The following is a 24,552-nucleotide window of genomic DNA, read 5'->3' on the forward strand; positions in this document are numbered from 1 at the left end:
TGCACCTGGTAGTGATGCAGCTGCACACTCTCTCTCTTCAGCGCTCCGGTGCCCACGGTGCCGAGGCCAAAGCAACCGGCCAGGAACTGCAGCCGGACCGAGGTGAGCAGAGAGGACGACTGGAAGGCTCCGCTGGACCGATCTGCGCTGCCGGGCTGGCTGCCCTTCTCCTCCATGCCGGAGATCAACACCACAATCTGGTGAAGCGCCTCCAACCGCAACTGAAGGGACACATCCCAGCAGTCAAGTGTATATTCCATCAGGGTTACACATCCAACTCTTTGATTATGTTTTCATTTCTTTGCTCGTCAGCCGGATTACTCAAAAACGACTGAAATGATTTGTAATCTTATTGAGGGGTCGAGCAGAAGGAAGAACTTCTGCACTAGAGCCAGGATTTGATGTTTTTTCACTTTCTTTGACATGGAGAGGTACGATGTGAGGCACCGTCTCACCGGCCTGCTAGACCTTTCTCTGGATTTCTTGTCTTTAGTATTTCTTTGGCTTAAAATCTGACTGGGTTAGGGTCAGAAAATCAACAAATAAAAACAGCCTTATTGATTTAATATGACCACAACATGTTATTAGTTCTAACAATAAATCTGGTGATATTCTGTGTTTTGTTGACAGAAATCTAATGAAAAGACCACAAACAAGAATGACTAGATTCAGTAAGTATCGTGTCTAAATATGACAGCCTGATAAATCTGGTTCCTCTGAGCCAAGCAGCTCCACTGATTCCAAAAATCATGTTCTCAGAGATGAACAAGACGACCAGAAACCGGCCCCATCTACTCTCTCTGTTCACCGGCCCCCAGGCCCAGCGCTCATGTCTAACCCTGAAGATTTATCAAAAGTATGAGTAGTAATTTATTTCTCAAACAATGGCATATTTTAAAAGTGTAGCCTGCTCTTGACAGATCTTCCAGGATCACCAACCCTAGCTTTCAGTCTTCAGTTGGAATCATTGGGTTTTGAATCCCAGGGCAGGAACGAACTGGTTTGGACAAAGCTCACCAGCTTCATTTTGCTGTACTAAAGGCTTTTTTTAGGATTGAATATTACCAACTAAAGTAAAAGACATAAGACTCTCTCAAACAAAACAACTAAAATCCCCTGGTGTCTGTTGTTGAACTCATGATCATTTCATGTGACATCACAGCAGTAAGAAGACTTCAGCGAGTCCCTCTCACCTCTGCTCGGTTCTGCTGCTGCTCCATGGCCAGGATCGTCGCCTGTGGGCTGGTGGACATGCTCTCCTCTGGCTCCTTGAAGGCCGGAGCCAGGCCCACGTCACCGCTGATGTAACTGACCATGTTGTCGATGAGGGCGTAGACGCCCAGTGAGCGGCTCAGGTCCAGGTCCGACTCTTCATAGGAGTATGCCGAGCCGTAGCTGCGCTGGCGACTCAGCTTGGCCCTGAACCAGGACTCGGCCAGGGAGTCGGGGGAGCTGTGGAGCAGGCCTGAGGACGAGAGAGGAGCCTTTCAGATACATGAACGCACCGGGTCTCTTTCTGATGGATGAACCATGGCTTTTAAGCACTCAAGAGCTTTGCAGTGCAATGCATTATTACTCTGTACCAGTTCATCAAAAGGCCAAATGCTAATTGTTCATGCGGGCACAAGCCTTCGTCAGCCATTATGAACTCGTCTGTAATGGACACTCTGAACTATCAATACCCACTGAGGAGATATGCTGCTGCGGAGAAGTGGAATGATAATCAGCTCTCGTCTTTCTGAAAGCACTCGAGTCAAAGTATCATGATGATATCTTTACAAGTGCAACTGGTAATATCCATGAAACCTCTTCAGCGTGACGAATCACATTCTTCACAAGGGATGAGACGCCATTGTGCAAAGTAACAAACATTCCAAGAAGAAGAATGAGCTGTTATTTGTACAACAGGCACATCTGTGTGTGCCTGTTATCTTCTGTCGTTTATGTAATGGCTCACTGCTCAGTAAGGAGAGTATGAAGGAGCTGAAAACAAGGCCCTCGTCATGAGAGATGAATGAGAGGGGGTCATCACAGTCATTGAGAGTTGAGCTGACGAGAGGAAGAAGAAACATGCCATCGTTTACTTGCTTGGAGCTCCTCTTGTGTTTGGGGCTCAACTGCCCCAAAAGAAGCAAATAAACTATTCACACAGGAATTAAAAGACAGAGAGACAAGAGTAACATATGAAAGATGACAAACACAAACCGGATTCCTCCTCAGTCACTACATCTCACAGATTTAACAGGAATTCTCTTTACCTCGTTTTTTTTGGGAGAACGCCAAGTCCAGGTCGACGTTTCTCCTTCCACTCTGAAAGGCAGAGACAGATTCTAATGAACACACGTCACCGCTGGAGGAGCCAGGTGAAATGACCTCAAATGAATATCACGGTATTGTTCACCTGTTGAAAGGTCACTTTTATATATCACAGTATTACTTTAATAGTGGCAGCAGAATTCAATGTCTGCAGTGACACTGGTGTGGTTTTGGGACGTGATCCACTCGGGCTGGTTTTGGTTCAGTTCATCCTCATATTCACAGACATGATGCTTTTAAGGGCTGGAACCGGCTGCTTGTGTTTCCTCTTTTTGTTTCCACCACACAGCGACTGTTACATAACACTGTGGTTTAGATTGATTCCTGTGGTCGACTGTGTCCTGGTTCCAGCACTCGTCTGTTTGAACCGACCCGTTTGGCTGCTTCCCCTTCATCACACATCTTGCAGGATATAGTGATCATGTTTTACTGTAATGAGGCTGTTGATTCCTCATGGTGATGAAGGTATTGCACATGTCATGGTGCACCTCACACCGGTGATAACCACACACCAGTGTACTGCCCCCCCACTACTACTTTACATATTAAACACAGATCATAGCAGTGAGAGTGTGTGATTTACCAGAGTGTAACCCTCTTCGTCTGACTCGGGCTGGGACAGATCAGACTCGCTCCTGGACTTCATCAGTCTGTAGCTCGGGCTGCTCTGCACCGAGCGGCTCTCTGCACTGAGACTCTCACTCCTGCACACAAACGCATCACAGGAGCCGATGAATCATCTTCCTCAGTGACAATACAACAGATTAAATCACAACTGACACGGGAACATCCCTCAGTAGAGCTCATACTGCAATAGTAAACCCGTCGAGCTGTTGCTTTTGAGAGATTCTCCGGTTCATGGTGCTCCAGGAGATATGTGGAGTATATGGAGGTGAACATTCAGAGGAAACTTGCTGAAATGAGTGAAAACTGGGTCAGGAATTTCCTCTGTGACCTCCAGAACTGCCGTATCAGCATAACTGTGATTTAAAAAGGAAGCGAGGTGCAAGTTATTAGACTGAGGACGTGGTTCAATCATGCGTGTGACACAAAACACAAGTGGTCACAGTATAGTTTCAATTGTACATGCTGTACAGAGTGTGTTGTTTTTCCTAAAAACGAACACTCACATTGAACCAAGTTGTTTGCTGCTGAGATTCCTCCTGTTCACTGTGGCTGTTTAGAGACTTTCCTTAAAGTGAACAGAGGAGCTGAACCAACAAGAGACGATGTGATGATTCAGCAAGTACCCAGTGTGTTAGTGAAACTGTGACCACATCACATCAGCCCTGGTTGAACTTCATCATCTCGAGTGGGGCAGATGCCGGTTTGGGGACTGATCTCTAAATCTGGAATAGTTTCAGGAGCTGATTTCTATTCATCACAATGATAAAAGCTGCTATGATCATAAGGAATGATATTCAAGACTCAAGTCCCACAATTACTGACACTTTATGATAATTAAAGATAAGTAGTCTAGTCGAGAATAACATCTTTTTATACATTAAGAGCATCGGGAGCCGGTTTGAACCGAACAGGCTGAACACAGGTTCCTGCTAACGAGGGAACCGACGATTGACCAGTTGACAGGTAAGTCAGCGTGCTAGTCGGTGCTCTGACCTGGTCATGAAGCTCAGACACTCGTGTGTTCCCGTGGCTGACTGGGTCTGGCCCTCCTCCTGGTTCTGTTTGCTCAGCTCGCCCAGCACAGGGCTCACCCCCAGCAGCAGCAGGGCACAGCGGTGGATCACCGAGTTACAGGCTGCCGTGTACAGGTCCTGGCCCTCTGGGAGACCCGAGCTGCCCCTCCTCCCCTCCTGGGACAGAATGGCGTCCTCGTCTCCTCCTCCTCCTCCTCCTCCTCCTCCGCCGCTCCTGGAAACAGAGCCGGAGCCCAGGCCTGTGCTGCTGCTCGCCCGCTCTCTGTCCCGACTGCGAGCTACCTCCCGTGCTGAGAGGAAACATTGAAAGATTTCTGTGTTGTGCGATATGTGCACACACACACACACACACACACACAAAACACAGAAAATGCTGGGTTAGAGGAAAAGCAGCAGCTGCATGAAGCACGCAGGTTTTACTAGAGTGCACAATTTAAAACCAAAGCTCATGCAAACGCAACAAACCAACATGTGTTTGACACGGTCACATCCATCGAACGACTGAGGCGGATTGTCTGTCACAACCAGGAGAATCTTATTTGACATTGATACGTTTTAGTTTTAAGAATTCTAGATGCATCCCACAATCAGGAATACGCTCCGCCTACACCGACTGCTTATCACATGACCCTTCCAATACGCTGGGCAGGTGTTGGTGGTTGTAGTTTTATAAAATGAAGAAAGTTCAACAGTTGCTGCCAAAGAAAATGTTGTAACTTTTGTAATTCGTTTCCGTGTTGTTATCACGAGAGCTTGACTGATGTATCTGTGGATATGAGCCTCTGACAGACACTGGTATCCACGTGTAGGTTTATTCTACAGAAAAAACAATGCATTTATATTTTACGTAAAAAAAAAAATACTTCAGCTCAATATATTTGTATTTTTTTTGTTTGTTTATTAATTCAAAGGGTTTATGGTTAAACTGTAAAATATCAAACCTAAACCACATTTCTTTGTCATAAGGGGTTAATAACAACATCTTAGGAATGATTGACTATTTCTTGCAATATATATATATATATACCCAATATTTACACATATTTACGATGATATTTTTACAATACACATCGTCAGTATTTACATTTTCTTCTCCCTAATATCTGAATTGGCATCAGCCTCTAAAATCCAGAAGTGTCTGGCTCTGGAATTCACTGCTGGTAGTCGAGACTGTTTTATTTTGGAAAGTGTCACGTGTTACCTCGTGACTGATTAATTCCTGAAACATTACACATGCTTATCATGACATGCTGTGAAACCACAATATGTTGTTTCCATGAAAATAACTGAACAACTTTGTCTTCCTGATTTTTGAGGTTCTTACAACTGCCCAAGTTTCAGCAGCAACAATAAGAGAAATGTAGATGAATCACTTACCCAGCAGCACTGCTTTGTAATTTTTAGGATTACAAGTCAATGTAATTATTTACTTATAATATTATCACAGACTGAATAAACTTCCCCTTCAGCAGAACTAACGGGACACAGCGCCAAACACATAGAATCTGGCAATTTGCACACTGAAAGCATAAAAACACATGACTCTGGGCAGATGTACGTACTTCCAGCTGTCATCACTTCATGCTCCCGGTCCTCCTCTTCGTCGTCTTGCTCCTGATGGCCCTCCTCTCTCTCGCGGTCGGCTCTCTCTTCCAGCTCTGCCTCCTCATCGATGGTGCGAGTGAACGAGTGCTCCTGAGGGTCCATGTCCAGAGAGTCCTGATTGTCTGAAATCTGTCACCAGATGAGACACTATGAGCGATGGGGGAGGTCATTCGGTTTCATGAACACAGTAGATTGTTTGCAGAGGCAACGTCAAATAAAAGAGGAAAACAACGTTGAGGAACATCAGAAAAGTGTGTGTGTGTGTGTGTGTGTGTGTGTGTGTGTGTGTGTGTGTGTGTGTGTGTGTGTGTGTGTGTGTTACAGGTATTACTCGTGTAACGTTTGTTTGCTCACCCTCCTCTCACGTGAAGATGATCGGGTCTGGATGAAATCCATGTTCTTACAGGCCAGCAGACGGTTTCGTACTTTATAAACACTGCGATAGACTTCAGCAAGCGACTTAGAAGGTTGGTACCTGAAGGGAAAATGTTATAACTCGTGACATTACTCGATGATTTTAAGTAATAAATTATGCAATAAGGAGCACACACACATCATGTGACTCCTTTAATCACGTCAGGGTTCAGTACCTTCCCTCGCCACAGGCTTGGCTCAGCATCCCTGTGTGCTTCAACAAGGAGGCCAACACGAACCTGGACACAGTGTCCAACAGAGACTCATTACTGAGAGACGCATTGTCCCAGTCTGCAACAGAAAACACATCACAATCACCGTCAGATACATTTCAAGGTTAATCACTCCAGCAGAGAGAAAATGAGATTCCTCATATTCAAGGTCAGACCTTTGCTCATGGCATAGTCCTGCATGTTGATCCAGAGGCTGTTGGCAGGTTCTTTAGAGGAACCCAGAGCCAGATCCACCAAGACACTGGAGTCCGGACGCAGAGTGCAGTCAAAGGGCTTCTGCTCCTCGTTCCCAGACAGCGCTGCCTCCAACAAGGAGCTGATGCAGGTGTCTGAAGGACGAAGGGAAAGGAAATTCATCAGCTCAACATGTCACAGAGGAAACAACATATCAATGAAAGGCAGTTTCTACAAGTGGGTCCACTGAGAACAGAGAACAGAATCTCCAGCTGGATTTTAATTTCACAACAGTAACATGTAGTTACCAGTGTTAAACATTTCAAAAAGACCTGAACTCAGTGTTTCCTACCAAGCTGAGGGATGTCCATCGCCAGGCCGTTGCTGAAGAGGGGGGTTTTGAGCCAGTAAGCAGTGTCCTGCTCCTCCAGTGAGGTCGGAGCTCCCTGCAGCATCCCACCGAGGCACCGGCCAACCAGCAAGGCAACCGTCCTCTCCAGGTCCACGAGCCAAATCCAGGACAGCGCCGGCGGAGGCAGGGACATTCCTGAGGCTGGCTCAGCAAAGTCAGAGGCACCTGGAAAGTGTAAAAAGGGGACGACCGAATAAATCCCATTGACTGCAGTGATCCCTGTGGATCAAGAGGTTTGACGTGGGGGGCAATGTGTTTTTTGTTGTGTGTGTGTGTGTGTGATATTTCATTGTACAATACTTTTTGCATGAATATAAAGAAAACTGTCAGAGCTGCAAACTGTGCAAGGAAACATCTCACTTGGTGTATTATCAAAACTATAAAGGTACGTGCGATCTTGGCCCGTCAAGCAGAAATGTTACCAGTGGAAACACTGGACTGGAAATTTAGGGATTTCCAACAACGATCAAGGAATCCCAACAAGAATGACACATTCAGTTGGAACCAGACAGAGGTGCAACCAGTTGTTATCTAGGAAACAAGACCAGAGTCCAACGTGTTGCTGACTTGGCAAGTGTCCCCAAAACATAAAGTCACAAAACAGACACAAGCTGAAACTATGACGATTAAACTTTGAGTCAAACCAGGGCAACTGTAGAATGTACGTACTTTAGCTTTAAGGCCATTCTATTTACGGATTAAACAGCCAAAGAAAGAGGGTTCGAACCCTGATACCGTCAGTAAAGAGTTTACAATATGTGGCTTTTAAATGTCCCTGAATTAAAGTGTGGTAAAGAAACGAAAACAAGACACATTACATGTGTAAACCATCTTTAAATAAGCTTAAAAACGTTTTAGTTTGGTCCATGTCCCATCTGCTAACATGGAGGAGGTGCGGCTATCCATCAGGCAGCCACTAGGGAGCCATGAAGATAATTTGGCTTGTTTTTTGGGGAGCCGTGGTGTCATTGAGCTTTACACACAGTCAGCGGTGTGACTGTGTTTAGCTCGTTGTCTGAATCTCACCGTGAAGAGGCCACTGCAGCTCCTGGTCCTCCAGAGGAGACGCAGCGGGCAGGAGTCGGTTGAGTCGGTCCAGAGGAGGCAGCAGGTCCAACAGCTGGCTCAGCAGAGGCCTCGCCACCGACACCGGAAGCAGCAGCAGAGAGTTGATTATCTGGCACAGCATGCTGCCTGCTGCTGAGACGTAGATCACATCTGGAGACGACATTAGCTTTTCAAGTTCCATTCAAAAGGATCAATGACACGTGAGACGGTTTTTGAGTGTTTGGATCAGATGAGGAATTAAAGGACAGGGAATGAAAAGATAAAGTGAATGAACGACCTCTTTAGTTTGGTATCGCAATAATTAACCTGGATAAAAAAGGACTGACTGAATTAGATCCAGGGATAAAAAGTGTTTCAGAAACAAATTACTAACCCTCCCTTTAATAACATAGGCCAAAAACATTCATACAATAAAGTTTAAAAGCCAAGACTCTAAGAAAGATCTCTGGAGAACCAGGGATAATGAAAGTGTTTTACTTTGAAACACAGAAAAGTCCTTTTCACCTTGTAGCTTTTCTCGTATGCTGCCGTTCCAGGAACTCTCTTTGATCAGCGTGGCCGAGCGGGAGTAGATATCGGTGGCGTGAGGCAGCAGGAGCTGCAGGTGCTTGTGAAGTAGAGCCACACTGCTGGAGTTCTGCACACATACAGAGAATTCAATGTTTTAATTAAAACAATGAGGTAATTTTTATAAATGTATTACATCAAAAAGCTGAAGGCATATTAATCTCACTCTAAGGCCACTGTTTAAAAACCCATCTTCACTGCTGCTGCTGCTGCGAAGTGAATGAACTCGATCATTCTTCACTCCTGGTTCAACTGACTCAGCAGGAGACAAGTTTTTATCGGCTCCGATCAGCAGTGATAAAAACCTGTGAAGACGCTAATTTGACAGCGACGGGAGACAGCGCCTCTAGTGGCTATGGGAAAGATGGCAATCACCCACGTATGCACGATGATGACCCTTGACCCCATACAGGATGAGATCATTCTGTCTCAAGTCTGTCAGTGTTCTCTCTTTCCACCTTTCGGTGACTATGGAACAAACTATTGATTCATTTTTCCAACAGTCCCCAATGCCTGACGAGGAGTCGGGCGACGGTTCAGACAGCTTACGAGCAGAGAAAGGAACATGCTGTACTGTCTGTGCTGCACGTGGTGTTGTCCAACATTTACAAGGAAAACAAACTTTGCTTACTCCACTAAAAACTAAAGCACATCAGCAGCATGATGCATAAATTATTCAGGGACAGATGTCCTGAGGCAATCTGTTAAACATAGGACGGACGTGTGCTCCACCCCGAGTCTGGATCTGTAGGAAGTTGCTCCTGCTGAAAGGTTCTTCCTCTCCACTGTTTGTTCAATGTGGGAACTGTTGGGTTTCTGTAAGGTCTCGACTTCATGGTGTAAAAGGCCTGGAGATACAGCAACGTTTCCCTCTGAGCATCTAGACTGTGGCAGCGGCTGCAGTTTCATAATGAACCAGAAAGATTTATACACTTCTCATAACATAAGAGATCTCAAACTTGGTGTTTTGCTGCAGTGTATATCGTCATCACACTAGCACACGCTCCATGTGCTATGATCCATCACGCTTTTACCTTTGGAATTAAATGTGCCATAAGAAGTGAATAACTTTACTGAGCATCATGGGGCATCTGCCCCTCAGCTCTGCTCAGTCAGTGCATTAATATGTTATAATCCCCTCAGTGTCATTAGAAGGCTTTTATCACGGGATCTGCCTGGCACAGGACTAACACGGTTAAATAAAGTGAATGAGGACTTTGTAAAGTTTAACATACAGCAGGGAAAGAGGTTGAGTGTGTGTGAACTTGTTGTAGATCAACAGGGTCAGCTGAGCGTCCGTACCTCAGTGACTGAGTTGATGTGGCAGTACGCTAACAGCTGCTTCTGCAGGGAGCACAGGAGCTGGTGCAGGTGAGCGGGCTGGCTGCTGTCGGAGGACGACGTGCCCTGCTGCAGCTTATCGCTGTTCTTCTCCAGCTCCCCGAAGGCCTGATCCTGTTTCACACACAAATCAGATATGAACACGCTGACGATGTCGCAGATGTAAAAGGAAACTTCAAGGTTAATTTATTCCTCTGAACATGCGTCTCCACTTTGTTGAACCAACTGTTTCTATTCACACAACAGGCACGTAACATGTTCAAATACACAAACATGAGCTAATTTAAGAGCTGAAAACTATGAGTTAATCATTACTTTGCTTGTATAATCTGGATTCTCTGTATCGTCCCATTTAGACCACATTACTACTGGTTCTGTTGAATTACATTTCTTTATCTTAATGTGACTTTTCCATTTGCAAATGTCCCACAGGAGAAATCTGAGTTGTGTAAATGATGAAACAAAAAGGAACAGAAAACAAAGCCAGAGGCTGAAAGACATGAGTCAGATGTAGAAAGACCTGCAGTCATTGCTCAGTCTGCATAATTACACACACTTGAAAACAGCCTCTGTTTTTAAGGGAAAGATTTCAGACTAAAGACCAGTTAACTGGAAGCAGCTCATCCAACCAGGGACGATATCTGTGTCCCCAACTGGGAAAAACACAGATAAATGGGGTCAGTGGTTATGGTTAGAGTCTCCAGGAGTTCAATGAAAGTCTGTGTAATGTCCCTAAAAGTGAGCTGTGTGTGTTTACTTCTATCTTCATGAGGACCAGTTTAAGTATTAGACTTTAGGAAGTGAGGACATTTGGACACACCCTCAGAGACTCAGGCTACATCCACACACATATAGTTTTAAAACAACGGAAACCATCTCCGTTCACAAGAGGATTTTAGCTCATCCCACAAATAATGGTTTGTTATTGATTAACGCACTCACACTAAACTCAATACGAGCAATGAGCTGTACCAACCGTCCCGACACTACTTACAGTGTAAAAGCCCAGATTCCTGAGCAGCGTCTTCATGAGGATCTCAGCCAGGTGGGTGTCAGGGTGGTCCGCTGTGGCACTGTAGCCCGGGTCTGGGGAGGCTGTAAAACCTGGACCGGAGGAAAGCACCTCTGGGCCATCGGGAGGCGAGCTGTAACCCAGGAGCGAGGCCACGTGGGTGTGGTCCTGCAGACTGGTCAGGATGATGTCCAGCTGCATCCTCTGTGGCAGACACACGTTTCAGACAAGGACAACATCAAACCAAACAACACAGGTTGGTTCTGTGGGTTCATGCCGAGTCAGCACATATCTATATCGTTAAGTAATCACAGACGTCAGGCCTATGGACGTTTAGTCTCCGCGTGTGTCCAAGAAGAAACGCTGGCCTCAGCTGGGGTCACTTCACAGCCTTTAACAACATTGTGTGTTTCAGTTTGCAGATGCAATACGCCCGGGTAGAAGAGAAGTACTTGACACGAGTAAAATGAGAAGAAGGGTATGATAGTAGCTGATGAACTATTTCCTTATCTTTCCTAAGTTAAGAGCTTTTTACCTCTGGCTATGTTCTCACTCTTCTCTATTGGTTCCTTTGTTTGTTTCTAAGCAGAATTACACAAAACAACTGCACAGATTTCCAGTAAACTTGTGGGATGGATGCGGTTTGGGACAAATTAATTTAATTTTCAGGACATTAGTTCGGTGCAGTCTGAGAGGCACAGACAAGAGAAGATGAAAGGATGAAAACAGCTTTGAACAGTCCACCAGAAACCAGCTGATGGATGATGAAATCAAACAACCACCACGTAAATGACATCATCTCCTCACTTCTCGTCGGTTGTGGAAGACGACGATGACGAAATGTCAAACCTTTCCTTTAGGAGGTCGGAGTTTCAAAGTTCTCTGCAAATTCTATTTTGAGATTCACAAGAATTGACATTTCAAATTTTCATTTGTAACAGCGACATTATCAATTAAAAAACATATTTCTACTTTATAAATGTAATAAGTTTTCAGCATCTGTCTCCACTTATAATCCTCTAAATATAAAAGATAAATATACTTGAATTGACCCGGTTGTCGTACACGTGTTCGCTGACTTGGATCCTTGTGTGTGGTTGTTACAGGTTCACAAACCAAGCAGATGTTTTATCCTGATTTTAAATATAAAAGGTTTTGAGATCAGATGGGTCGGTCATTTTCTAAACCTGATGAAGGTTGGGACCAGAAAACAAAAACCTCCTTCGAGAGGAAGCTCAGTGTGATTACGCAGCGCGAGGCACCTGTCCTTTGGAGAGACTCTCCCATCGGTCCGGGCCCTGAGGCAGCAGCGCGTGAAGGAGCTCCATCCTCTCTCTCAGCGGCGGCAGCAGCATCGTCGCACCCACAGACAGAGTCTCAATCACCGCCTGATGAGACACAGACACAGACACAGACACACACAGACACACACAGACACACACAGACCATGATTCAAAACCTCTTGACTTACTTTCTGTTCTCAAAAAGGGAAAATGTTTTCAAGGCAACATAAAAACAAACACAAGGCATCACAAGAAATGTCAAGTATAATCCCACATTGATCCGAGTACAGAAGAAGAACAGGCAGGGAAAGATATTTAATAAACTTGAATGATTTGTAGAAAAGCAAAGTGCTGCAGGCTACAGGAGCCTGGCAGGGTCAGACCTGACTGTGTTTCCATGTGCACTAGTTTCCCAGTTATCATCGGCTTATTGAAGTATTTGTCTGTTTAAGCCTGTGTTTGACTTTCAGTATCCTGGATGTGCCCTTTTAAGAAACCTGATTTTACTTTTACCTTCACTTACGTTGCTCATCGAGGTTTCTGACCCGTGCGACCAACTGCATTCTCATGAACATCTTGTTTTCAATGATGCTTTGGTTCTAGAGTGTGTTTTTATTCAGCGCCTTCGGTCTTAATGGATTAAAGGCTCCTCGTGAATCAACTTCATTAATATACATTCACTCCAAACAACCCCCCCACGACCACAAAGTGCTTTTATCATCTCTTACTTCCTGAATCTCGTCGGGCACAGAGGAGTCCATCAGTCTGAAGAGCAGGTTCCTCAGGGGCCTCGCCTGCCGACCTAAGATACTGGTGGCCACGCCCCCGGCCAGAGCCAGAGCCAGGTGATTGGACAGGAGCCGAAGGCACAGCTTGAGAAAGGTATGATGCTCCCTGGAAAGACATAAAACAAACACTTGATAATACTGTTTATACCGATCACGTATATAATCAGGTTTTCTGAGAAACTGAAAAGCAAGAAAGTGCCACAAATAAACCAGCAGGGAAAGAAACACTTGTGAATCTGCCTGCTCTCAGTTCCTCCCTCCCCGCCAGCAGCTCACCTGGACGAGGGGAAGGGAAGTGGAGGAACTTCACTGTTGATCCCGTCACAGTAGCGCTCAAGGAAGGAGCGCAGGTGGGAGAAGGTGCTTTCCTCGAGGTCGACGCAGTACGGTCTGTGCCACGCCACCACCTGCCTGAAGAGTCACAGAGACGAGATGTGAACAATGTGTTTCAGGGTAGCGCTGGTGTCTCCAGCCTTAAGACGAGGGTCTGAGACATGAAGCCACGATTTGGACACAAGAGCTTGAACAGGAATCTCCAGGCAACTGATTCGATTTCAATCCAGAGGCCGACGATTCGACGATAAAACGATATCGATGCATCAAAGAATTTGATAATTTTTATCACTGTGTGACTATAAGAGGTGTGTTTCTTCACGAGCCTCCTGATTCGTGCTTTAAAAAGTATTTTAAACTGTTACTGTTATTACAAGTGTGCTGTAATTTACAAAAGAAGCTGTTCAGTTCAAAGATCCGATGGTTCCGGTCACTTTCACCCTGAGGTGCTGACTGTGCTCGTCTCTGAACTAAAGTGAATCAACAAACACAAAGTAAACGTCAGTTCTGTTCAGGTTCTAATAACTTCTGAGTAGTGTCAGCGCTTATTGTTAAAGTGTAAAGTGAGTGCAGGTCAGCGGGTCAGCGGAGGGACGACTCTGACAAGGTAAAAGAAAATTAAAAAATCCATAATAATATTATATTATATAATTATACTAACAATTTATACTCTTCTTGTTTAAAATCACACTGGTAGGGTTGTTTGTTTGTATAATTACGTTTATTTTATTATCGGTAATTTGTGCTATTATATTCATATAATACAACAAGAATGAAAAATAAATAAATCTAATTCTTATGAAATTAGAACTTTAACCAAATCAACTTGTCTCACTGTTTTAATGAAACAAAGTGTGTGTGTCTGTAGCACAGAGTGTAATCCTTCTAAGTTTAGTGTTTACGCACAGTCACTGACCTTTGACCTGTATTACACAACCTCGATTACGTACAGAAGTTCAAGGATCTTCACCCCCCCCTCCCACATGGGAATATTTCCTGAAAATCCAGGTTGTGGTCAGTGTGTGTTTGCTCTGCTGGTAACTGACCTGTCCCTGGGCAGCGCTGTCCATGCCAGACTGTGAGACGTGCCGGCTGAGATCTGCTGAACCGCGACTCCGTCCAGGCTGACCACCTTTTTGGGCTTGGTGATCGGCCCGGTTGAGTTCCCCTGGCCACACTGGCCCATGGAGTTGTTGCCCCACGCATATACTTCATTGTCTAGATGGTGATTAAGTAGAAGGCAAGTAACATGATTTTAGAAATGGCTGGGATAATAATTCAGAGAGGAAATATGACTGTGTTGTAAGCCACACTTTGACCACAAGAACCTTTCCCAGGATCGAGGAGCGTTTGCAGGAACCACAGCACTGAACATTTCTGATTGTTAAGCATATTGGAGAAGTCCTGAACTTCAGAGGACACAACTTCCTGTCACATGTTTGATAAAAACTAAATCTTGCGTCATCAGAAAAACAACCTTTTAAATACAAATGTGTTTCGGTCAATACAGTGAAGCAGTGAGACGTATTACAAGGAAGAGAGCGACAGGGAGGATGAAGAACATGAAGCAGATAAGAGACATTACCGTGCGACAGGGCCAGACAGTGGCTGTCTCCGATAGAGATATCCACCACTCGGGTGGTCGCCAGCTCCTCGATGAGTTTGGGTCTGAGCGCTGTGGCCTCAGAGGAACCGCAGCCCAGGCAGGCGCCACAGCCCCAAGCATACACCTACAGAAGAGGTGACGTGAATATACATTACAAGAGGATTTCCTCTTTGCAAAACCTTTTTTAATTTTTCTTTCTCCAGACAAACAAGATCTCGAGGAAAAAGGTCTTACTACACAGTCGTGTACAATACTGACCATATAGACCTCGGATACAGTGCAGGAATCATGTCCTACCTGTCCAGTAGAGGTTAAGGCAAGAGATGACTGACTTCCTGCACACACTTTCCTGATGAACATCCCCTGCAGGGCCTCCACTACTTTTGGTTTGTAAACTCGATTAGTATCACCGTGACCAAGTTTTCCTGCAGGACAACAGGCGGATTTTGAAATTACAGCAACTGACGGCATTCACAAAGATCCCATTGTAATTCCACAGCAAATACAGAGAAATAATACACTTTAATGGCTCATATTCAAATTGTATTGAAACTGAGTCACAGTGAAGCGTTTACACACCATTGTCTCCGCCTCCAAACGACCACACAGTCCGTCCATCCTTGGACAGTGCGATGGTATGCGAGCTGCCACACGACACCTCGCCAACGTTGCTGATGTCTTTAACTAGCGTAGGAATGTTTCGGCTGTTGCTGTCACCGTGACCTGCGTGACCGAGCAATGAAAACAATGTTGTTCTCTGTGAAGTTTAAGGGTTTTATTTATGAGTGTGTGCAATTTAAATGTGTTTTCATCAGGGGACTGTTGGGCCCTGGAGTAGATATGCAGCCTATACTCTAGTTTACTCCACCACAGACAATTTCGCTTTTACTTGATTTTATTGAGTAGAAAATGCCACCGTTGCAAAGATAAACATGACCCAACTCCTGAAATTCAGAAAATGCAAGTCAACTACTAGAGACTGTTCAAGCAAACACGGCTGTTTTCTGACCAGAGTCTGTCCCAACAGAGAAACACACAGTAAAAGGACCAAACTGGATCTGAACCAATCCCTGTCAATCCCAAATGACTAAAACCAACTGAAACAAAGCAGAGAGAAAGCCTCTCCAGCTACGCTGCTAGTGCACAGGTTTTCAGACTGAATCATCCAAACTGACCAGACATATTTTTGTGAGGGGAGGAAGTAAAACAAATGTTCGATTAACAGATGGAGAGGTTTTGAAGCCCAGCAACAAACAACGTACTGGGAACATTAAAGTACTCGGGTATATTTTAAGACTGTTTTAGATCAGAAACTTACCTAATCGTCCAAAATCCCCTTCACCCCATGTGTACAGCTCTCCATCCTCGCTGACTGCAGCACTGTGTCTGTAGCCAGCAGACACACAAACCACCACCTGACACAAAACAAACACCACACACGTCGCCGCTCTTTGTTAATGCTCGCGAACACACAAGCAAAGAGACGTCTATTGAATTTCCCTTCTGTTTTAAAAATGAAAAAATGACGTTTTCAGAAGCTCTGAGAAACGAAGGAGAAACATGCACAATATCTGAACAGAATAAGGAGGTGGGATGAGAACCATGTGAATAAAATGTGCTCAAATGCTGGTGACACCCTACCTTCCCCTGCAGTGGCCCCTGGATAAGTTTAGGGTATTTCTGTGTTGAGCTGTTCCCGTGACCCAGTTTGCCATAATCACCGTCACCCCAGCTGAACACCTCACCCTCCGTAGTGAAGGCCAGCGTGTGGCCATCAGAACCCTTGGACGACGACACCTTCTTGATTGCGCGGTGGGGTTCAAAGGTCAGCTTCTTGAGCGTGGACTGGTTGTTAGAGTCCCCGAGGCCCAAGCGGCCGTAGCTGCCCTTCCCACAGGCCCGGACGGAGCCATCGGAGGATATCACGAAAGTGCAGTACTGGCCCGCCTCGATCTGCAGAGAAAAGACCACCGGTCAGGGAGGGACTGAGTTTAAAGGACATTTTAAATGTCTTGCATTATTATGTTGGAGTTTATGTCCTTTATCAGGTCCAACACATAGAAAAGCCCTGAACACAGTGCACATCAGTCTTATACCCAATTAACACCTGGCATTCAAATGCATTAAAAATCAGGTTCAAATATAATCACGTTCAAATTATACATCAAAAACATTCTGGAAATGTATTTCAAAGGTGTAAATGTCAGTGGGGAGAAAAATATGAATTGTGTTTTTTTACTAGGTCTTTATATTTGTATTATCTCTCTACTAAAAAGACAAGAAATAAGAATCTGGATTGTTTCTTCCTCCGTCTTGAAGAGCACAAATCTTTGTCTCCGTTTATTTCAATTTAAGTGCAAGACCATGTCTATGTGACCCTTTTTTATGCTGATTGTTATAATTCATAAAACATATAGAACAACCTTACAAATACCACGACTTCTTAAGAGAAGTTCAAGTTTAATGTCATGTTTGGTTCCTGCCCCCCCCACCAGGTGCAGACAGTTCTACAGCAGATGTGTGCTCTGCTTCTTCTTACCGTCTGAGCATCTGCGAAGCTGGTGGCCAGCTTGGGCTGTAAGATCTTCTCCTGTGTGCCCTCCACGAGCTGGTGGCTGCTGTTGCTGCCCCACACGTACACCTCGCAGGTCTCGGACACCACGGGAGCCTCGCCCGTCTGAATGCTGTCTGGACTGACACAAGTGCGAGAGTAGTCTGATGCCATTCGACATACCTGGAGGAAGAAAACCCAATCAGTGGAAGGGAACGGTGTTATCTTTAGAATGAACTCTACAGTTTGACAGCCACAGCAGTCCTGAGATATTTCAACACACTGGTGAGACGAGTTACCACAAGAATCTCAAATCAAGAAGTTATGAAACCATAAATTAAAGTCCTGAGGGAAAAATACTGCTTTAATATCTTACTTCTTCAAAAAGACAGAGTGCAGCCTCATACAGGGAGCACAGGCCGTCAGACGTCCGCGTGGGCTCCCGCCACTGGCTGCGGTCTGCTGAGGAGCCCTGAGCCAATCGAATGCACCAAACAGAGTTAAGACCATGCACAACTTCAAACCAATCACACGTTACATTTAACATGATTAAGCCTTTTGTAACAGACCCCAGTAAAGCAAAATCTAATTACACACACGCTATTAAATCTGCCACTCACATCACATGATGCATTTAAGAGAAACAAAACTCTGACATCCTCAGATAACATCTATGACAAAAGATGGTTCATATCATTAAGCCTTTATTTCCAGCCTGAGTTCTGTTGAAGAGACACTTTGCTTCCACAATGTCCTGATACTGAATTAATGGTGCGTAGCATTTTATCATGTGACAGCTCAACCAAAGCTCTGAAAAGCAGAAGGAGTCAAATGTACCATCTGTGAGTATTGTTAATGTTTACTTACCAAAGAGCGTCTCATCTGCATGAGGATGTTCATAAAACAATCATAACCGATGAGGCCCTCTTGGTTCTGTAGCACCTTGTTCTGCTCCATGGTGCAGACCACAGCTGATGCTGCCAAGGCCATTTCTATCCACTCCAGCAGGTAGCGCAGGGAGCCCCTCTGCGAGGCCAGGCCCAGGAGGAGCTCTGAGGCCAGGCGCCGCCCTAAAATATCCGCTCCAGAGTTTGGCATGGTCACTCCCTTCAGGAAGGTGGTGACCTGGGCCAGGCAGTCCAGGCCCATCGGCGGGATCTTGCTCTCGTTGGCCAGAGAGAGGGGGGGCAGGGAGCTCACCACGTCGATGGCAGTGTGAATGACATCGTTACACAAGTTTATGTTTCCCCCATGACCTCCACAAGGGCTGGGCGGAGGAGGCATCATCCAGCTCTGGCGCAGGAGGGCAAACAGAAGGCTGAGGCCCGTGCGAACACCCATCTCAATAAGAGCGTCGGTGCTGGAGCGCGGCCGCTCGCTGACAGAGTGCAGATCAGTCGAGCCCGAGTTGTTCTCTGGAGAGTGCTGCTGCTGCTTGACTTTACCTTTGTCATGGTACTTGTTGGAAAGTGCGTAGAAGATGCGCTGGAGCACCAGCACACGTTTGCGCAGCGCAGCGGCAAAGGGCGAGTCAGAGCAGACCATCTTGGCCAGAGCCAATTGGCTGCTGAGCAGAGCGTCCAGGTAGTGCTCCTGCTCATCGCTGGACAGGGATTCCCGCTCAAAGTCCGGGAGCTGGGGGCCCTTCAGACAGAGCACCTGCTGGGGCAGCAGCACCACCTCTTTGTTGGCCAGCAGCTTTGAGTAGAGCACAGAGACTCCCTCTCGCGTGGCTATCGACTCGCTGTCCTCCGTAATCCATGAGCTGTTCAGGTGCTCCAGCCATTTGAGTTTCACCGGGGGGATCATTAGAGCCATGGCAGGTCACTCTGGAGCCATCAGTCCTAAGGACAGGACATCGTGTCAAATATTGTCATCAAGTTTGTGAATACAAAGTCATCGCTTTTTATTCTAAATTCAAATGAAGGGGACAAGTGAATCTCAACGAATTACAAAACACGTCGTATCTCTTCCAACTTGATTCTTGTACAAACGCACATATATTTGATCAAATTAACTTATCAACAAATTCAACACTGACGTTTTTACAGGACATTCATAAGAAGTAAGATGAGGAACAAACATTTAACTTGACATTAGCATATGAACAATGAAAACAACAACCAGTTATAATGTAAAAACTTCCTCTGCAGATCTGTCTGCTGACTCTTAATTTAATTAATTACTTGGCTTCACGGACACTTAAAATATGGTCATGAGCTCATAACATAACACGGTCTGATCCTTGAAGATGATCATGTACAGTATGTAGGCTGCTTTATATCAGAAGCAGAACAAACACTTTTAAAACAGTTTAAATATACTGTATTAAATATACTGGTGGTGTCGCTGAGGTTTGCTCGAACCATTGACTACACTTAGGAGCACAAAGGCAACACTGTCTGTAGTAAGTAAACACACTTTGCTGAAATGAGATCATGATGAGAGATTTCACTGAAACGTAAAATTTGATTTATTCCATGTAGGATACGTTGTGTGAAGTGCTGAGTCATGAGGTAACTTGTGCTTATTTAATATCAGGATACGTGAAACCAGCTGAGACTGAAAATCTTTAGTGACAGGAATAAAACGTCATAAGGAATTAAACAGCAATGACTGAGAAATACAAGAAAGTAAAATATAAATTTCACGTCGACTTCTTCTGTTAAACCTCTGATTTTCACATTTGAAGAGAGGATACAGAAAAATGTCACATTTCACATTATCACAGATTTTTTTGTGATGTACAGCAAAACTTCTGAGGACAAACTGCAGGCCACCGTCCTGTAAGCACGTGTTGACCTGTGCATGAAAGGTCAAGGAGTCCAAACTTTGTTTAAGAATCAATAAATGGTCTCATTGTTCTTATATAGTTCTATTAAATGATAAACCTTTTTACTTGGTGACCTGCTGTATTACCTGGATTCCCCCCGTGCGGATCAATGAAGTATGATCTTATATTATGAGGTTCACCAGGTATAAAGACACGAGAGGTAACACTGATATTCTCTTGTGGAAGAATAAATGACCCACACCCGTGAGTACAATCAGTAAAATCACGACAAGGTTCAGATTCAAGTTCGCTTCGCATTGCTGCATATTTTCAGATATGAAGCACGCAGCAGGAGATTGTCCGGGTCAGTCAAATGTCAACATGACATATAAATTCTGCTGTGGAAAGATCAGAGTTTCACATCTCATGTGTTAGGAACAAGATTAACACGCCAACTTTTCCCTCTGCATTATTCTCCCATTGCTTCACTCACACATTTAACCAGGGGGCTGAGGGAAAAGTTCTAGAAAATGTCCGAAGGAACTGACTCTGACATTTGTGTTCTCACATAAAGTTCAGGGAAATGTTCAGACTTCAGTGCAGGTCTGAAAACAGCTTGAGTTCACTTAACTTAATCTAATGACTTCACCCTTCTTAAAGATATGAGAAGAAAAACAGACTAAATAATACAGATACGATCCCTGACAGATTAAGTTGCTGCTAATGTGTCTGACTTGTGACTACACATCCATGGAGCAAACTACATGCAGACAACAGATCATCTCCGCACCGATCATGGGAGGTGCCTCCAGCCTGTAGATACAGTGCTGCAGTAAATACACTTCACATACAACCTCATCAGTTAAATAAATGCTTTACCAGGTGTAGACACAAACAACTGTTCCCTTCCTGACTGAAACACTCACATTCTACCGACATGGATAAGACATTATCCTGCTGTTACAGTATGGCCCCTGATCATCACGTAGATTCAGTTGTACGGAAAGATGAGGACATTTCTTCATCGACCAATGAAGACACAGAAGCGCTCCAAAGGTTTTTTGTCACTTCCCATATGTGAACTGAAAAACCCTTGAAAACTGAACATGTCAAAGCTGCAGACTGTAATCAGGATCCTCACAGATCCTCACAGCTTCTCACAGATCCTCACAGCTTCTCACAGATCCTCACAGCTTCTCACAGCTTCTCACAGATCCTCACAGCTTCTCACAGATCCTCACAGCTCCTCACAGCTTCTCACAGCTTCTCACAGATCCTCACAGCTTCTCACAGATCCTCACAGCTTCTCACAGATCCTCAGTGGAGAGTGAATGTTAGAACACAACACTGTGTGATGATGATACATTCATGTAAGGAAGGTAATGTGGCCTTCTGACATTTCTATCTAATTATAGGAGATTTAGATCAAGAATAGCACAGGTGTTTTAATGCAAACTATCGTTGAGAGGTTGATGCTGTGTTTTCACGAATCAGCCAAGGATCACAACGTAATACTGCAGTATCCACTCAACGCATCTGGACCTGACACTTCGCCTGTTTGTGGTGAAGCCCGCAGACCTCCTGCAGACACACCGGTCCCAGGCAGCAGCTAGCTCGGCCCACAGCTAGCACCGGGGTGCTGGACCAGCTGAGGGCAGAGAGGGCAGCTAACCTGCTTCACTAATGCTAATCACCTGCAGCTCACACAATCACTGGGAAGCCTCGGGAAACTGCACAGCACCGACAGGACGTGCGTGTTGATGCTAACAGGAGAACCACCGACCAAGCACCACCTTACGTGTCGACATGTTTGTTTGTGAAACAGACGAAGAAGACACCGAGGCTGCTGTTTACGTTAGCTCGCGTTAGCTAACTTCCCTCACGTCACCCAGCTAGCAAAGCTTAAACTACCTCAGCACAGCCCCGCAGGTGTGACAGGAGGCTAGCGCACATGCTACATGCTAACTGCAGCCTGCACATACATGTACACATACATGTACACAGCTCCATGTGACGTGTGTGATGAGCCCCAGAGACGCTGCTGCTTTATCTGCTGTATCATAGCAGCTTAGCTTCACGCTAGCTTCACGCTAGCTTCACTTTCCTGACGCTAGCAGCAACAACAGCTCGCTCACCAGCAGAAGGCCTCCTCCTCCTCTTCCTCCTCTTCTTCTTGTTCCTCTTCCTCCTCCTCTTCTTCTTACACGGGCGTCCAGCTGATCTTCATCACATCAACACGCAGTCTTCAGTCGGAGGTTCCGTCACAGGGGAAGGAGACAGAGAGCAGCTCCATGTCCGAGTCCGCCTCGAGCGGAGCTTCTGCTGAGACTGAGCCGGGCGCTGGTTCAGCCCCTGAGTGAGTGTGAGGGTGTGTAGGGGGTGGGGGTTGAGTAGTGAGTGAGTGTGTGTGTGTGTGTGGGGGTGTAAGTTAGGTTAGGTTAGGTTAGGTTAGGTAAGGTTAGGAAATTGTACCATTTTAACTAATTTGTTTAATAAGGATTATCACAGGAAGTTATCACGACCCATTATAATGTAGATGAATGCCTCTAAGTTTTATATATAATATATAAATATATTTATATAGTTATAACTGTTCATACATATATATACTATGAGGAACAGTTTTATATTGGTATTTTTTTCCATATATTGTTCATTATCTGTTTGTACAGTAGCTTCACTCGGGGGGGGGGGTTCACAAATACAAAACCGTTATAACTACATTACAAGGAGTCATTAGTCATTTATCTTATAAAGGCTCAGTAGATTGAGCAAAGTGCTGCTGGCTGTGTTCCAGTGAACCTGTGTGAGAACATGATGTTCAGCTGGAGTCTGAAGAAGGCTCTGCTGTTATCTCAGCGACGCAGAGGAACTCCACCGAGGCGGCAGTTCAAACCTTATCTCAGCACATTCTGCTGCTCAATCCTCCAACTATCAGCTCGTGGTAGGAACTCTGCAGCCATTCTTTTATATACCAACTCAGTAACATGTCAAACATCTGTTCCAAACATTGATCCCACCTGTCGTATTGATAAAGGAGATGAAGGCACATGATTCATACCAGAGAACAAAGAAACATCTGGGATTTAAAGCTAATATACTGACTCACATACATACATCAGACATATAAACACTAACATGTACCAGATATGAAACTAATACAATAAACACCATGATTACAAATCATATCTAATCAAACGATAATCACATGGTGTTATATAATACTCACATAGCACAACTACAGTATATAAAGCTGCAATATCACAATCAAAAATGATATAAACACAAGCACTGACTGACTGAACAGGACGTAGGAGGCGGCTCTGGACCTCAGGTTCACACACACACGTTTATACATCTCACACACACACATTATAATGATCTTTGTAGCTGAATGTGCGTTCACGTGTTTGTCTTAATGCGTTTCAAGTTGAACAGGAAGATTCTCAGATCAGTTTACCTGATTCGTCTGCTTGTGTGTGATCGTCCTCTAACTTCACAGACTCTCGGAACTCACTCCAAAGTTTCACATCTGACAAGTACTATACATTCATATTTAAAAATAAAAATAAAGAATATTGATAATTGAGTATTAAAGGGCCTGGAACATATACTTTTTTCAACCAGCCTCATACAATGACCTCCTGCTGTCATGTGAATATATCCAACACAGTCTTTGGTTGTTTCATGAGAGATTTCTGCATTTGAGGCTCTGATGGAATCAGTTTGAATCAGAATGTGACCAGAGCTGTTAAGTTACCAGACGAAATAAATCACTTGTGATCAAAACACACTAACAGAGTCCTGATGAAACCTACCTGAGCCCGAGGACTACAAATATTTGCTTCTATGAAGAAATCCATCCATCTGTACCACTTATGCTTTAAGGCCCAGGGGAAGGTCAACTTGGGACGAGAGGCGGGATCACACGGGTCGGCATGTTGTTCACTTTTCTCTCAGAGCTGTGTCTATAGAAAGTCCACACATCTTCCGCCCCAGACTAAAAACACACCTCTTCCGACTTTACCTTGAATAAAAGTTTAAACTAACAATTTAGTTAAATGTCACTTACTTATAGCACTTTGTAGTTTTGCTTTCTTGAAGAAATTGTACTTTCTTGATTCTTGTTGTTCTGGTTTGTTCCTCATGGTTGATGCACTGATTGTGAGTCGCTTTGGATAAAAGCGTCAGCTCAATGAAATGTAATGTACGGACACTACATGTTCAAGATCCTGCTTCAAATGTTCCAGTCTGAAGCAGAACTGAGCTCCAGGTTTTACCTCCTGGGATTTCTTCCTTTTTTACTTTAACTGCTCAGATTTAGAGACACAGGCTGATCACATGGTGTGAGCTGTTTCTTCACCTAAAAGAGGAAACTGCAGGTGGTGGTTGAACAAAGTGAAGGAGTTCATGCC

The 24,552-nt window shown here is 44.7% G+C and overlaps 1 protein-coding gene across 1 annotated transcript in view; it reads right to left on the reverse strand.

Moving 5' to 3' along the window:
* herc1 (HECT and RLD domain containing E3 ubiquitin protein ligase family member 1) overlaps positions 1-22,490 on the reverse strand; it is a 50,140-nt gene extending 27,650 nt beyond the window's left edge. Inside the window, exons 1-27 of the mRNA XM_047340080.1 lie at positions 22,273-22,490; positions 18,232-19,208; positions 17,741-17,836; positions 17,353-17,547; positions 16,455-16,766; positions 16,132-16,228; positions 15,393-15,536; positions 15,111-15,238; positions 14,793-14,937; positions 14,254-14,425; positions 13,151-13,285; positions 12,815-12,980; positions 12,066-12,191; positions 10,786-11,007; positions 9,753-9,905; positions 8,388-8,520; positions 7,842-8,033; positions 6,756-6,980; positions 6,385-6,558; positions 6,173-6,287; positions 5,937-6,057; positions 5,540-5,711; positions 3,937-4,291; positions 2,900-3,020; positions 2,259-2,310; positions 1,194-1,465; positions 6-221 (exon numbers count right to left, since the gene is read on the reverse strand). Coding sequence (XP_047196036.1) covers positions 6-221; positions 1,194-1,465; positions 2,259-2,310; positions 2,900-3,020; positions 3,937-4,291; positions 5,540-5,711; positions 5,937-6,057; positions 6,173-6,287; positions 6,385-6,558; positions 6,756-6,980; positions 7,842-8,033; positions 8,388-8,520; positions 9,753-9,905; positions 10,786-11,007; positions 12,066-12,191; positions 12,815-12,980; positions 13,151-13,285; positions 14,254-14,425; positions 14,793-14,937; positions 15,111-15,238; positions 15,393-15,536; positions 16,132-16,228; positions 16,455-16,766; positions 17,353-17,547; positions 17,741-17,836; positions 18,232-19,182 — 5,190 coding nt within the window. The 5' untranslated portion in view covers positions 19,183-19,208; positions 22,273-22,490. The remainder of the gene's footprint in view (positions 1-5; positions 222-1,193; positions 1,466-2,258; positions 2,311-2,899; positions 3,021-3,936; positions 4,292-5,539; positions 5,712-5,936; positions 6,058-6,172; positions 6,288-6,384; positions 6,559-6,755; positions 6,981-7,841; positions 8,034-8,387; positions 8,521-9,752; positions 9,906-10,785; positions 11,008-12,065; positions 12,192-12,814; positions 12,981-13,150; positions 13,286-14,253; positions 14,426-14,792; positions 14,938-15,110; positions 15,239-15,392; positions 15,537-16,131; positions 16,229-16,454; positions 16,767-17,352; positions 17,548-17,740; positions 17,837-18,231; positions 19,209-22,272) is intronic.
* Between the last annotated feature and the right edge of the window lie 2,062 nt (positions 22,491-24,552).

Source organism: Hippoglossus stenolepis, chromosome 1 (genome assembly GCF_022539355.2).
Source record: "Hippoglossus stenolepis isolate QCI-W04-F060 chromosome 1, HSTE1.2, whole genome shotgun sequence".
NCBI classification, from domain to species: domain Eukaryota; kingdom Metazoa; phylum Chordata; class Actinopteri; order Pleuronectiformes; family Pleuronectidae; genus Hippoglossus; species Hippoglossus stenolepis.